Source organism: Carassius auratus, chromosome 46 (genome assembly GCF_003368295.1).
Source record: "Carassius auratus strain Wakin chromosome 46, ASM336829v1, whole genome shotgun sequence".
In the NCBI taxonomy this organism is placed as follows: domain Eukaryota; kingdom Metazoa; phylum Chordata; class Actinopteri; order Cypriniformes; family Cyprinidae; genus Carassius; species Carassius auratus.
Window position 1 is genome coordinate 13,204,597 of NC_039288.1, and position 15,467 is coordinate 13,220,063.

Consider the following 15,467-nt stretch of genomic DNA (forward strand, 5'->3'; position numbering starts at 1 on the left):
ACAGAGCAGTGAACACACACACACACACTGTGAACACACACCCGGCTGCGGTGCCCGGGGAGTAGTTGGGGGTTCGATGCCTTGCTCAAGGGCACCTAAGTCATGGTATTGAAGGTGGAGAGAGAACTGTACATGCATCCCCCCCACCCAAAATTCCTGCCGGCCTGGGACTCGAACTCACAACCTTTCAATTGGGAGTCCAACTCTCTAACCATTAGGCCACAACGTCCCCGCAAAAAAAAAAAAAAAAAAAAAAAAAAAAAAAAAAAAAAAAAAAAAAGGCATACTACCAATTTGCATTTCAACCTAAATTCAAGGTCATACTAAAATGGAGTCAGATTACATAATAAAATGGAGTCAGATTTGAGTTTAGCCTAAATTGAATAACTGAAAAGACCGAACACGCAGGAAACCTTCATCCAGCACCGGATACCTTCCTTGGGCCGAGTGCCTGGACCTTACGTTAATAATGTTCTTTTAAATTGTTTTATTTCTCAGAACTTTCTTGTGTTCGAGGTAGTTCCTAAAGATTGGGAATCTGATTCTAACAGTCTTATAGTGATTATAGTGCCTTGGTGTTTCATTTAGTTGGTGAAAAAATGTATACCATGTCTGTGTCAAATCTGTACATTTGGGACAATTGAAGCAAAGACCAGATAATAAATGTAGGTCTTGGCTTTCTAGTTCAGATTAGATTTATCCATCATGGAGGTTAGTGTATAAACTTCCTATCTCTAAGAGATGTGGGGATATTCTATGGAGGATACTACATTGTATTATAGCCACAAACTATTTTGTGCTTGTGACAGTGTTTTTCATATGTTTTGTGAGTGTTTTAGACTTAACTCATTATTCAAAGTATTGGAGAATTGTTGTAGTTATTGTAAGATTGGGTTTTACATTTACCAACAGTCTATTTATTCTGTGTTGCAGATATAAAATGTCTTGGCATCAACAGTGTACACTTGACTGTGTGACTGTGTGTGATTCAGGGCATTTGGTTTTTAATTGTAATGTTTAATAATTTTATGTTTGATTAGGATTTATTTTTAAACTTGCATTGATTATTATTAATTAAAGTGGTTTGAAAAGTCAAAGTCTCTCTCTCTATCTGTGTCTCTATGTGTGTGTATGACACACAGCCTGTATAAAAACAGAGTCAACATCCATTCAGTTGAACTTAAAAACAGCAGACAATGAAGATCGCTTGACGGAGAGTGAAACTCTGAAGCACTTGGTCTTGATTTTGTCGCATATGCGAGTGCTTTACTCACAATGTAGAGGGTTGTACAGGTTAAGCAAAAATATGAATATGCAACATAGCACATATATTTATTAAAATGCTCCAAACACATGAAAGGTGGGGAACCAAATGGATGTTGAGTCATACGCGTATCAGATGGCTGAGATTACTGACGAGAAACATATGACTCTGCAATGCTTAAAGACGCTACAGAACAAAGGGACTAAGCTACAGCTTTTAAGAGGATTTTGGCACAGATTTATCCATAAAAAAACTGATAGAATCCGGAAAGACATGCCAAGGGAGTGTGTTGAGTTTTCTAGAAAATGGTTGCTCTATTCTCATCCGTTCATTCCAAAAAAATTGGAGAATAAAACCCCACTGGATTACTCAGGGTGGCCAGATGCACATTTAATGATATTGCATCTTAATCTTCTAGCTGAAAATTGAGCTTATGGATGCTGAATGGTTATTCTGAAGTATATCTTCTGTTTGAATATCTTCTGTTATATCCTCTAAATTTTAATGTTCTGTCATAACAACACTGACTGGTGTTTCAGAAAGGTTTATCTAATAATTCTTATTTTTATATATATTATTAAGTACAACAAGATTTTAAAATGCCATCACTCACTCAAAATCTGACAAAACATGAATGGGTGCAAGAAATGCTGCGATGACCAAATCTGGAAAATGTCCTCCCTCTATTTATTTAATGGGTGGGTAAGACTATAAGGGCTTGTGTGGTGTTAGTGGTGACAGACTTTCTGAAAGACTCAGCTGCTGATGCTGCAGGAAAGATAATTGCTGTGAGTATTACTTCTTGTATTTTACTGGAGAATTATCGATGGAAGATACAGACTTACATTTAGATCTTTATTTGTATTTTATGTTAGCCTATATGTTGTCATGTTGTCCAGTCTAAAGCAAAAAGTATTTAACAAGGCTAAATATATATTAAGTACAATGTATATAAAAATGATAAAATCCTATATTTACTTTACTTCAATATCATTAGTTATCCATACTTTGTTGATGTACTCACTGGGTTTATTATAAGCTGCAGCTAATTTCAAGGTGAATCAAAGAATTTACTTAATGTTTTGTTTAACGCTAACTTAAAATAGCCTAATCAGTTAGCCAGTAAATAAATGAACCAGTTTGTAAAATAATAATACAGTAAGTTTAAATGCATTTTTCTGTCTGCTTGCTAATTTTATCTGACTTCAACACCGGACGCGAGTGGCTCAACACAACACAACACAACAAAACACAACGATTCCCATAATAAATAATAATAATAAAAGTTTAATAGAACTAATATCAGTTCCTCTAAAACATGGTCCTCTCTTTCACCCCTCTTAAAGTCTCTCTGCGTGTGAGTTTATCTGTTTGTGTGTGTGTGTGTGTGTGTGTGTGTGTGTGTGTAGCTCCTGACAATTTTGCGAGATTCAACCCCCCATCTCTTTACACTCTACCTTTGTGTTAAAACATGTGAGGTATCCATACGATGTGACCATTTGTCGTTTTTCCAGGTAATTGTTGGTGATTTGTCAATGTTATCCGTAGCACTCTCTATCCGCTCTCATGTCGAAATGCATCTGTGAACCACGTGGCGCGGGTATTAGGTTGCATTCATATCGCTCTCTGCAACCCTCTCTCTCGCTCCCTCTCATGCATGTGTACACATTCATTCCTCTCCAAGTCTTATTTTCTTCTTTTAAATTAAAATAAATACATTTTACCTGGATCGGGGGGGAAATATATACAGTACAGACCAAAAGTTTGGACACACCTTCTCATTCAAAGAATTTTCTTGTCGGGTCTCGGGGCTAATCACCTGCCTTTTTTGGTGTGTGTGTTTATCACTTGTCAGCTCACCGTGTCTACCTGTTTGAGTTTTCCCCGCCCTCCTTGTTTCTGTGTTGTGAACCTTAATTGCTCGCCACCTGTTTTCTATGTTCTTCTAATTTTACACCTTTATCATTCCCTGTGTTTCTCTGCCTATTGTCAGACTGTTGTTACTCGTTTCAATAGCTCGGATCTTCTAGCTGTTCTTAGCACTCACCTTTGTCGTGTCTTGTCCTCAGGCTCCAGTGTGTTTAGCTGATTTCTCTGCCCCCTGTTCTTACAAAGCGCAGAGCTCTTGGAAGCTTCCTGTCCTCATCACTCCGGTCTCAGCGGTCATACGAATTGCCGTGGAGTGTTACTCATCGGCCGTGATTCATATGCATCGACTATTCATCCAGTCACTACGAGTAATCCAGTGAACGTGACTCATCTGCTCTGACTCCTCTGCTTTAAATAAAGCCTTGTGTAAACCCGCATTTGAATCCTGCCCATTTCTCCTGACATTTCTTTATTTTCATGACTATGAAAATTGTAGAGTCACACTGAAGGCATCAAGGGCTATTTGAGCAAGAAGGAGAGTGATGGGGTGCTGCGCCAGATGACCTGGCCTCCACAGTCACCAGACCTGAACCCAATCGAGATGGTTTAGGGGTGAGCTGGACCGCAGACAGAAGGCAAAAGGGTCAACAAGTGCTAAGCATCTCTGGGGAAATTCCTTCAAGACTGTTGGAAGACCATTTCAGGTAACTACCTCTTGAAGCTCATCAAGAGAATGCCAAGAGTGTGCAAAGCAGTAATCAAAGCAAAAGGTGGCTACTTTGAAGAACCTACAATATGACATATTTTCAGTTGTTTCAAACTTTTTTGTTATGTATATAATTCCACATGTGTTAATTCATAGTTTTGATGCCTTCAGTGTGAATCTACAATTTTCATAGTCATGAAAATAAAGAAAACTCTTTGAATGAGAAGGTGTGTCCAAATCTTTTGGTCTGTACTGTATAATTGAACAGAACAAAGGATATGGGCTATTGAAGAACCCGGACATGTCATTGACAAAATCCAATTCAATTCAATTCACATTAATGGTCGCAACACATTTTCCACATTATATTTAGAACCTTTTATATTCATATTCACATCATATTAATGATTATTGTATCAACCCCCCACCCCAAACCTACCAACATGGTAACCATTCTAAAGATCATGTAGTATAACTGATCTTTTTCAAAAGCGGTATAATTATAAATTTTTTACTTTACACATACCACCACACAATAAAATGCTGCATGCACGTATATTTTTAATTAAATTTAGTTTTTAAGCAATCTGAATTATGGCTACTCAATAAATGTAATCATAATACACATGTACCTTGTAATATTAGTATAATATCCATGCCACTATACAAATTTGTATCCTGATAAAGCAGACATACACATAAACATATCAAGTTAAAAAGAGACTTGTCTCTATTTTAAACAATATGAAAAAAATAAATAAAATATTAAATTATATATGACAACATGTTACTAAAGCAGAACATCCATTTAAAGTATTCACCATTTAAGTTTATCAAACACATCCCAGTAACAGACATGTTACTAAACCAAAGCAAATCATTTATTATACATTTTAATCATGTATTCAACATATACTTATATGCCATATACAAACACATTTTAAACTTATTTTAAACAAAAACTGGTCATAAACGCTGCCTTCTCGAAATTACAGACATGTATATTCATGCTGACAACATATTTATGTATATTCAGACTTTAGCCATTAATAAGTTTTAAGATAAAGAAAAAACACCAATGTAGGGGGATGTCAAAATATCTCCATTCCCCCAAACCCACTCAGACTCCAGGGGTTAAAGAATATGGAAATAAATAATTATATAATGACATCACGCTACTAAAGCAATTAATTCATTTAAAAAAAAAAATAAAGTATTCAACATTTAAGTTAAACGAACTAATAAAACACACCATTCTCTTCTTTTAAAAAAGAAAAATTATCTTATTTTAATACCAATTATGTGATAATAAATGTGATATATATATATATAACATACTATATAAAATAAACATTTCTGATGATAAATATATAAAAAAATATATCACTTACATTTTTTACATTTTCACTTACATGTCGTGGGGGTACTGATTATTTAAACATTACATTAATGTTAGCTTTGAAGTAATGTACCCCACTTACTGAGATCATACGGTCTGGAACTCCATCCTTGCTGTAAGGGGTTTGTGAAGCACCCCCTCAGTTTCACATACAGGAGAACACCGTTACGAGGTCCTGTGAGATTTTGTTTATGATTTAACTTTACATTTTTATTTATATTTTACATTTTATTATTTTATTTTGGGGATATTTCATTCAGGTTTGGACATCTCTTAGCAGTCTAAAAAATGTAAGGGATTTTTTTTATATATATACTATATTTATCATCAGAAATGTTTATTTTATATAGTATGTCATATATATCACATATAAATTATCACATTTTTGGTATTAAAATAATATTTTATTTTCTCTTTTAAAAGAAGAGAATGGTGTGTTTTATGAGTTCGGTTAACTTAAATGTTGAATACTTTTTTTTTTAATGAATGAATTGCTTTAGTAGCATGATGTCATTATATAATTATTTATTTCCATATTCTTTAAACCCTGGAGTCTGAGTGGGTTTGGGGGAATGGAGATATTTTGACATCCCCCTACGTTTTTCCTTATCTTAAAACTTATTAATGGCTAAAGTCTGTATATATGTGGGCAGCATGAATATACATGTCTGTAATTTTGAAAAGGCAGCGTCTATGATCAGTTTTTGTTTAAAATACATTTAAAATGTGTTTGTATATGTCGTATAAGTGTATGTTGAATACATGATTAAAATGTATGATAAATGATTTGCTTTGGTTTAGTAACATGCAGGGACGCGTTTGGTCTATTTTAGGAGGGCTGAAGCCACCCCAAAGTATTCCTAAGCCTCCCTGAATGGTAATAAGATCAAAAGTCAATAACAATTAGATTTATCAAATAACTGTATCCTCAATCATATTTAGACGCAACAAATTATATATATATATCCAGCTACAAAAAATAGGTGAAAAGTCGGAAGTTGGACGGAAGTAAAAGAGTTGTGCTATCAAGATGATGCACCGCACAGACTCGTTGCATTGGTGTGAACTGGCAGCTTTCAGAGCGTAGACCGGAGCGCTGCTAGTAACTGGAGGATTCTATAAGCATTTGTTAGAAGGTCTAGGCACTATGCATAGCCTAAACTAAATTATTTCATTATATTTATTATATATGTTAGCTATATTCTAGCTAGGGCTGAGACGATTATAATCGTGATTAATCGCATCCAAAATAAAAGTTTGTATTTAAATAATAAATGTGTGTGTACTCTCACTGTGCATGTGGTTTTCAACCTGTGGTCCGGGGTGGTATTGCAGGTGGGCCACCAATTATTTTCTGTTCATTTCCAGTCCATTCTAGGGCTGTGCGGTTAAAAGAAATCATCATAAAATCATGATTTGAGCGTGGGCGATTTCTAAATCGCTTTATAGCACGATTTTCCGTGGCCCGGACCTCCCGTAGTATGCTATCCGATCCAATCAGAATGCATTGTGCCTAGTGCAAAACAGAACAAACTGGGCATATGCCTAACTCCAGGTTCACACACTGTCTGTGATGCGCCTTTTTTCCGAGCCCATGTTAATGGATCAGAGTGTTCACATGGCACTCGGTAAAAGGCTAGAAATAAAAACGTGCGAAAATGATTAATATCTAACACACGAGCATAGAGAGAATTGTGACACAGTTTGAGTGAGAGGAGACACATTTTAAGTGCGCACACTCTCTCCGCGCAGAGCAGTGTGTAGCTGAGCAAGCACGTCTGGTTTTGTGACAGAGCAAAGGAAATCTGCATGCGAACAGAGAGATTCGCTCTTGTGCATTATTTTAATGTGCTTACGTGTTATATTTATGCGCTCTTGCTGCTGACCGCATACACATGCTGTACACACACTGCAAACACCTGAGGCACCGCTACAATTAATGAGCTCTATGAACAATGCATGACACAAAATAAAATAAAAAGTCCCTGTACATGGGATTTACAACTCTATACATTCTGTTACATCTTTACTATAGTGATAATTTAGACTTTTGTCTGCTCTAGAGATTTTACAACTTTTTGATAAAGCTCTAATTGGTTTTCTTTTGGAAATATGTTTCAAATTAATCCTGAAAGCATTTATGACTGTAAAAGCATATCGGTGTGTCACAATCGCAAAATTGATCAAAGAAATCGCGAGTTTTTTTGTTTTGTTTTTTGGTCCATATCGCACAGCCCTAGTTCATTCAATAAAAACAGTTAACAATCTAGCTTCTGAGTACTAATTATTAACCCAACAATAGCGGGGTCAGTTATTTTATTTTTTTTAAGTGGGCCGCGCAAACATATGTGTGTGGTTGTGTGGGCTGCGAGTTGAAAAAGGTTGGGAACCACTGATATATATAAATACACACATGATTGTATGTGAGTGCAAAGATTGTTTTGCACTCATATTGTTTAAAATAGAGATAAGTCTCTTTTTAACTTGATATGTTCATGTGTATGTCTGCTTGTTTATATTAATTATCAGAATACAAATTTGTTTGGCATGGATATTACACTAATATAATTACAAGATACATGTGGTTTATGATTAAATTTATTGAGTAGTCATAATTCAGATCATTTAAAAACTAAATTGAATTAAAAATGTACGTGCATGCAGCATTTTATTGTGTGGTGGTATGTGTACAGTAAAAAATAAATAATTATACCGCTTTTGAAAAAGATCAGTTTTACTACATAATCTTTTGAATGGTTACCATGTTGGTAGGTTTGGGGTGGGGGGTGATACAATAATCATTAATATGATGTGAATATGAATATAAAAGGTTCTACATATAATGAACTGAATTGTGTCAATGACATGTCCGGGTTCTTCAATAGCCCATATCCTTCGTTCTGTTCAATTATATATATTTTTGTTCCCCCGATCCAGGTAAAATGTATTTATTTTCATGTAAAACAAGAAAATAAGACTTGGAGAGGAATGAATGTGTACACATGCATGAGAGGGAGCGAGAGAGAGGGTTGCAGAGAGCGATATGAATGCAACCTAATACCCGCGCCACGTGGTTCACAGATGCATTTCGACATGAGAGCGGATAGAGAGTGCTACGGATAACATTGACAAATTACCAACAATTACCTGGAAAAACGACAAATGGTCACATCGTATGGATACCTCACATGTTTGAACACAAAGGTAGAGTGTAAAGAGATGGGGGGTTGAATCTCGCAAAATTGTCAGGAGCTACTCACACACACACACACACACACAGATAAACTCACACGCAGAGAGACTCTAAGAGAGGGGTGAAAGAGAGGACCATGTTTTTGAGGTTTCAGCTGTACAATATTAATCTAGTACTAAAAGTAAACTTTTATTATTAGAATTTTTATTGAAAACCTATCATTATAAAGTTTCTTTATTGATTTATTTCCATTTCAGTATTATGATATTATTTTAAAAACTTTATTATACAGCTTCTTTATTGATTGTTTTATTTCCATTTAATTATTAGGATTTTATTTAAAACTTTTATTATACAGATTTATTTCCATTTATTTATTAGGATTTTTATTTAATACTTTTATTTTATCACTGTGAAATGATTTAAACACTCAACAGATTATTTTTGAGGGTACGCACACTCGTATTATAATATGAGGTAACATTATCTTCATTCTTGATTCATTTTTCTCGCACGCTGTCCGTATTTACACTGAATCAAGGAATCAAGATCAAAAGGTCAAGGACGGGTGGGGGAGGGTTCAAGGACAAAAGGTCAAGGTCAAAATGTCAAGGACGAGTGGGAAGGGGTCAAGGACAAAATATCAAGGTCAAAAGTCAAGGTCATGTGGGGGAGGGGCCAAAGGTCAAAGCCATCAATCATATTTCAACAGCTCGTGCAGACTACATACTACTGATGCAGTGTACCTGAAACCAAGTTTTTTTTTTTTGTTCTAAGAGTACAATTTACTTCAACCCCTAAAAAATATGAGTGATGAAAAAAACGTGATGAGACATCCAAAGTGAACAGACACATCGTGAACACAGGGAGCAGTGGGCAGCCATTTATGTTGCAGCACCTGGGTAGCAGTTGGGGGTTCAGTGCCTTGCTCAAGGGCACCTCAGTCATGTTATCGACGGTGGATATAGCACTGTACATTAACTCCCCCCACCTACAATTCCTGATGGCCCGAGACTTGCAACCACATATGTTGCTGCCTAAATTGTTTTCAGTATTTTAGAATAAAAAGTGTCAGGGACTTTTTTATTCACACTTTGACAAACATATTTGTCCTGTAAATGTTGAATGTCTTAAATTTGTTTTAATTTAATTGTTTTGACTTCTAGAACCCAGATTTGACAGCACTGCACAACCATCTGAGGCCTACCTGTTTACTCTGATACTTCTACAACTAACTTGCTTTGTAAGTCTCAATGTTACACATATTTGAGAAGCACATAATTGTTTCCTTCTGTATTTGGTGGTATACTATTACGATATTTATATAAAGATTAATGATTATATACCTAGTTCACCCATAAATAAAAATCTGAACCCTGAAAAGTCTTTTGATATCGTTGTTTAAGGCAGTATTGCAAATAACAGAATCTACCTCAACCATTTGCTTTCAGACTGTCATACGGTATGTTTGAATGACCCCAGTGCCATACAAAAACACTTACCGGTTCATTCAAAGTGTGAAATGTGTTGAATGAAACATTTTTTTTCATTAATTTTAAATGGACGTTAAAGTACTTAAGTTACTGTAGTAACACTTGTTGTTTTTTAAGACAATCAGTTTGCATGGTTTAGCAAGTAAATTAGAATGCCATTTAAGTATATACAAGAAATTCTGAGTTGCAGGAAATGTTAAATTAGTTAGCTCAACTTAAATGTGTTGTTTGACATAAAAACTTCATACATCCTCTTAAAATTATATGTATAAATATGTATAAAAATGTATAAAATTATAAGTAATTACAACATGGCTAAAAGGCATAAAGATAATTTAAAAAAATGTCTAAAATTATTTGTTGTCAAATTTCACTTCATTTGATTTGATAACTGGGATGTCAAGCAATATCTTTCAAATACAAAAACATAATTCAAACAAGTGTGAAGAATCTAACGTTTTGGATAAGAGGCATGAGAGACTTTACTTTTTCCTGCTTTCGAAGACTAAATCTTGTCCATGCTGAAAACTGCTTCAGAGGTTTTACTCTCACATTAAAAAAAAAAAAATGTCACCATTATACAAAAAGATAGAAAAACAATTGCATATTTTGTTTTCTTTTTCTTTATAATTTTATAATATTAAAAGTATAATTTGATCATTTGTCTCATCTGATACTGTTTATTCTATTTCTAGGTCTTACATTCAACAATGGATGACAAAACACCATCATTTGATCTAACAGACATAAAAACAACAATATTCAAACAGGAACAGCCTCAAAGTTGTTGTTGTTGTTGGCCAAGTTGGTGTTGTAGAAAACGACAGGTGACATACAGAATTCCAGCTCTTCTCTATATCAGTGAAAATAAAACCTACCTTGCCTTTGCTGAAAAACGGAAAACACCAAGTGACACAGATGCAGACAAGCTTGTGATGAGAAGAGGATTGTGGGAGGAAGACAAGAATAACATAAAGGTATAGACATGTTAACCAAGATCATAGGATACTATTACTTACTATTTTCTTACAACTGCACTATTTTATAAATTATTTTCCCAGTCTTGCATTCATTAGTTAATATAAGGCATGGACACTGTCATGATGTCATCATTTTATTTCAGTGGGATAGTACTCATCAGCTGCTTTCTTCAGCTTGTCTACCAAACCACCGCAGCATGAATCCATGTCCAGTCTATGAGAGAGAATCTAAGACCCTCTTTCTGTTTTTCATTTGTGTTCCTTATGGGGTCTCTGAAGCTAGTCAAATTGAAGCAAAAAAGAACCAGGCACGGCTTTGTTACATAACCAGTCAGGATAACGGCAATATCTGGAGTGATATTACAGAACTGAAAGATGTGATCAGTGAACATGAGAAAAACTGGGCCACCTTTGCTGTTGGACCAGGACATGGTATTCAAATGAAGGACGGAAGACTGATTATCCCAGGATATGTGTATTACTTTGTTCAGCCGAATGCACCCAAATCACATGCAGTCACATTTTGCAGTGATGATAAAGGACATACTTGGCATGTAGGAAAACATATGGAAGGTGAATCTAATGAATGTCAGATGGCTGAGATCACAGATGACAGTTATAATAGTTTACTGTACTGCAATGCTCGAAGTACATCTGGCTACAGAGTCGAAGCTCTAAGCACCAGTAAAGGAGAAGCTTTTGAAAAACCTTTTACTGTTCAAAAGCTGAAAGAGACCGATAAGGGATGCCAAGGTAGTGTGCTATATATTCCTTCCCCTCCATTGCTGCTCTATTCTCATCCAACCACTGAACACAAGAGAAAGAATCTCGGAATCTATGTGAATAAATCACCATCAGATCCAAGTCAATGGACCTATAATGGAACAATCAATAATGGTCCAAGTGGATACTCGGATCTGGCCGAGTGTGAGAATAGAGAGTACATTGCTTGTCTCATGGAATGTGGACAGAAAAGAGAAATTGAAGAGATAGCCTTCAAGTTCTTCAAAATCAATAACGCTGTGGAATCTCCATAGCAATGTTATTTTGGAAAAACTAAAACTGATTTGATTTTTTTGCTAGTTCACTTGTTTGCTCATTACAATTGCTGAATGTTAAAATTCAAATTTGAAATGCATTAGTTTTTAATTCAAACAGCAAATAATCATAATCAGGCAATATGCTTTCCATATTAGCACGGCAAAAATTCTGATTGAGGTATTCAATATTTAGGAAACAGTAAACATGCTTTAATTAGTTTAGCTTTATTTTAATCGTAAATGTAGAACATTTAACTCTCACTGAAACCTTTTTTTTTTTTTTTTCTTATGGAAACTGGAATCAAATTAAACAGAACACACCATGTTAATCCTGAGACCTTGCATTATGTTCCGTTCCATTTCACATTTTTCAATGGATAAAAGAGTTATGTGTGAATGGACTGCTGTAGTAAGTAAGTTGTCCTGGAGTACGTCAGAAATATAACGGGCTGGGGAATCAGTTTACTGTAGGGGATTGGTCTCAATCCAGCATCAGTGATATTAATGTTTTCTCTTTGTTTTGTCCTGTCACGCTGTAGAAATGGTGTTAGGCTACAATATAATTTTTTTTGATGACTACACAGCTACTCACCATAATTTGATATGAGTTGAAATATCACACTGCTGAATGCAGCAACTGACCAATCAGAATCAAGTATCCCAGAGAGCCGTGTAATAATATAGTTTGCCAACGCTCATTGTCAAAATTCAAAGACGATGTTATTTCTTAATTGTTTAATATTAATTAATGTATTTGACAAACATTCTACTTTGACTGCAAATTATTATGCAAATCTGTAAAAAAATAAAATAAAGGATATGCTTGTATGATTACACAATAGTTTGTCTATTAATTATATAATGAACATTAACATCATCGGTCAGTGATTTTATCCACCCAGTCCCATACATGTAGAGATCCATCTGTAGCTGCTGAGAGAACAGTTTTTGGTCGTGACTGATGCCAAGAATGGATGGTAACCACAGGCAGAGAACCACTGTATTTGGCTTCATCTGACATTTCATGACCTCGGTGTGAAAAAACTGGCTGTGGGCTCTGTCCCTCTGTACTCCAATTCATTGTGTTGTAGATGTGCACGGTTCCATCAAACCCTTCCAAATTTGAGAAAGAAAAAAATGGTCAGGTCATTGGTGGAATAGACTAAGGAATATTCTATCTAACTCAACCTTACAAAACTAAAAGTTTATGTTCCTTACTTGAGACAGGAAAAAATGGAAGCACTCTTTACTTACCCGACACAGACAGACATCTGTCGAGAACAGGTGCCCAACAAACATTCAGGAAGTCATTCTCTGATGTGTTGTGTTGGACATTTAGTTGGGTTTGACAAAACGGACGTTGTACATTTCTTAGATCAGACAGCAGCATGTGACCAGAGGACGAGAGTCTTGCTACAGTACAACAGGAAGGTTCTGACTGAGAGCCGTCAGTCCTCAGTCCAAATGCCCAGTGCAAATCACTCTTACTGTCTTCCAGAGGATAATGACAAGTCGAGGGATCTCTTGTGTCACCCATGAGCAGAGAGCCATCACTCGCACAAATGAGAAACACACAAGCATTCACAAACTGTAAGCCACTCACTGAATCGGAGGACTCTTTTGCTGTAAAAAATAAATAAGTCAGAATAAATGGGCTGAACTGATAAAGTTACAGTTTAACTGATAAGAAGTAAGTTTTGATATTACCTACTGTATACAGAACCCGTCCTGTTGCTATCTCTGTCAGCTGAACTTCACTTATACAAGAACCATGAAGGACTGCTGGTTCGTCTGTTAACCCAGGTGCTATTTTACTGCCTTTTGCTGATGTGCTCTTGAGGTTTATGACTCCAGTCTTTTTTATAACATCTGTATTGAAAAATCAGTTAAGATACTACATGAAATGTTAAGGATTTGCAAAATGCTCCATCAATTCAAAAATACGTCAGAATATTTTTGGTTACATAAGTTAAATTTTTTTATTTTGAAGATAATTACACATAATTCATCAAATGCATGTAGATGATTTGTTTGCTTTTTCATTGCTAGTTCAATTTGTAATGAACTACACAGACATGAATCCTACCGCTGTCATCGCCTCCAATATCCCATATCTGCAATGTCGTACTAAAACTTCCACTTGTCACCACACACCTGTAAAGAACCATATATCAAATAATCATATAGTCACGCAGATGGCAAAATAAATAGGGCTCTACATTTTTTAAACTGAGACGAACTCAATATTTCTCAATATCTTGCTGTAGTTGGCATCACGTTGAATTAAACTAAGCAGTAATTTGCAAGTAAATAGGCTGAAATAGATTGTTGCAAATTTCGATAGAAAAGGCTTCTGAACTTCTGAACATATCAAGATCTAGTTATTACCTTGTCCCAGGGATATGTATCAAACTCTCAATAGGTTCCTCAGAGAATCCACCATGCTGTACTTTGAAGTCTCTTTCTGCACAAAGGCCCTGAAGTTGTGACCAATAAGTAGTTAATTAAATGAACTGCACATTCAAAAAACAAATACTAGTGTCTTCATTCACCTGGTTTTCTCCGGCATATAACTTAAGAGGCAGAAGTAACTCTAAGATTTCACTTCTTGCTCCAGTGTATCCTGCAACACAAATATCTGGAATACAGGTGGAAAAAAAACAGCCTTTTTAGAATCCAGTGGATTTTCTACTTTCTACTAATGATTTTGAATTTAGAGACGGTTTACTTTTATCACCCGTCCACTCTATTACTTTTGTCGGATGCTCGAGTTGAAATACATGCAGGTCTTTGTATCTGGAATTAAAAGACGCAGATTTACTGGCTAATGAAAAAGTTCCCTGCAGCTCAAGGAAAAGCTGTCTAACGTTAACTTTAGGTAGGCAATGCAATAAGTGCTAAGACACAACTTTTAACATGCTTTCAAATCAAATGCAGCTCTACTGCTGTCAGACTCACGTGTTTAGAGACTCCATGAACCAGTCATCAGATTCATCAGAGGATATGTCCATGCTGAATAACGGTTCACGTATTTTACAAATATGTACAAAACCCCACTCCTACATGAGTTTATTCCACAGACAGTCAGAAGATATTTAAAATCGGTTAATGTTTCGATGTTTCCGGGACATGTTCTTCTTCTGTACTCCTGCTGTGTTTCAACAGTATAAAGTTCCATTGTCGCCATCTGGCGGCACAAGGATAATATATCGAACGTGACGTTTTGGAATTTTATGTTTTGCAATTTTCTTTTCCAAAACAAAAAGTAATTAAATACAATAACGTCCCAACCCAGCTTTATGTCAAATATGGACTAACCCAACTTTTGGGTTAATTTTTTTGTTTGTTTCTGTTTTATGTAACCCAGTTATTGGGTTAGTCCATATTTGACCCAAAGTTGGGTTGAAACAACCCAGCATTTTTTAGAGTATAAAAAGGTGGCTGTACAATGCAGAGCAAAGCCAGCTTCACTTAATCCATCCTTTGAATTTCATAGACACAGACCAAACAGAGTTAAATGTTG

The 15,467-nt window shown here is 35.5% G+C and overlaps 2 protein-coding genes across 2 annotated transcripts; one reads left to right on the forward strand and one right to left on the reverse strand.

Annotated features, from left to right (window-relative positions):
- Positions 1–2,006: 2,006 nt before the first annotated feature.
- Positions 2,007–12,091, forward strand: LOC113064260 (sialidase-3-like). Its single transcript, XM_026234926.1, has 4 exons — positions 2,007–2,052; positions 9,598–9,674; positions 10,620–10,901; positions 11,048–12,091. Exons 3-4 carry the CDS (start codon positions 10,635–10,637, stop codon positions 11,939–11,941), a joined length of 1,161 nt encoding a protein of 386 aa, XP_026090711.1. The 5' UTR covers positions 2,007–2,052; positions 9,598–9,674; positions 10,620–10,634; the 3' UTR covers positions 11,942–12,091.
- Positions 12,092–12,705: 614 nt separating this feature from the next.
- On the reverse strand, positions 12,706–15,100 carry wdr73 (WD repeat domain 73). The gene is made up of 8 exons (XM_026234927.1): positions 14,903–15,100; positions 14,673–14,740; positions 14,497–14,582; positions 14,333–14,421; positions 14,031–14,098; positions 13,652–13,813; positions 13,199–13,567; positions 12,706–13,057 (listed from the first exon to the last, which is right to left on the reverse strand). The coding sequence occupies exons 1-8, from the start codon at positions 14,953–14,955 to the stop codon at positions 12,819–12,821; spliced, it is 1,134 nt and encodes a 377-aa protein (XP_026090712.1). The 5' UTR covers positions 14,956–15,100; the 3' UTR covers positions 12,706–12,818.
- Between the last annotated feature and the right edge of the window lie 367 nt (positions 15,101–15,467).

Bases quoted from the DNA above. Each gene is read 5' to 3' on its own strand.
- wdr73 (XM_026234927.1), bottom strand. From the start codon at position 14,955: ATGGACATATCCTCTGATGAATCTGATGACTGGTTCATGGAGTCTCTA. The intron at 14,741-14,902 runs GTGAGTCTGACA...TTTTAATTCCAG, and splicing joins TTCATGGAGTCTCTAAACAC to ATACAAAGACCTGCATGTAT. The intron at 13,058-13,198 runs GTAAGTAAAGAG...CAAATTTGGAAG, and splicing joins CAGATGTCTGTCTGTGTCGG to GGTTTGATGGAACCGTGCAC.
- LOC113064260 (XM_026234926.1), top strand. From the start codon at position 10,635: ATGGATGACAAAACACCATCATTTGATCTAACAGACATAAAAACAACA. The intron at 10,902-11,047 runs GTATAGACATGT...ATTTTATTTCAG, and splicing joins AAGACAAGAATAACATAAAG to TGGGATAGTACTCATCAGCT.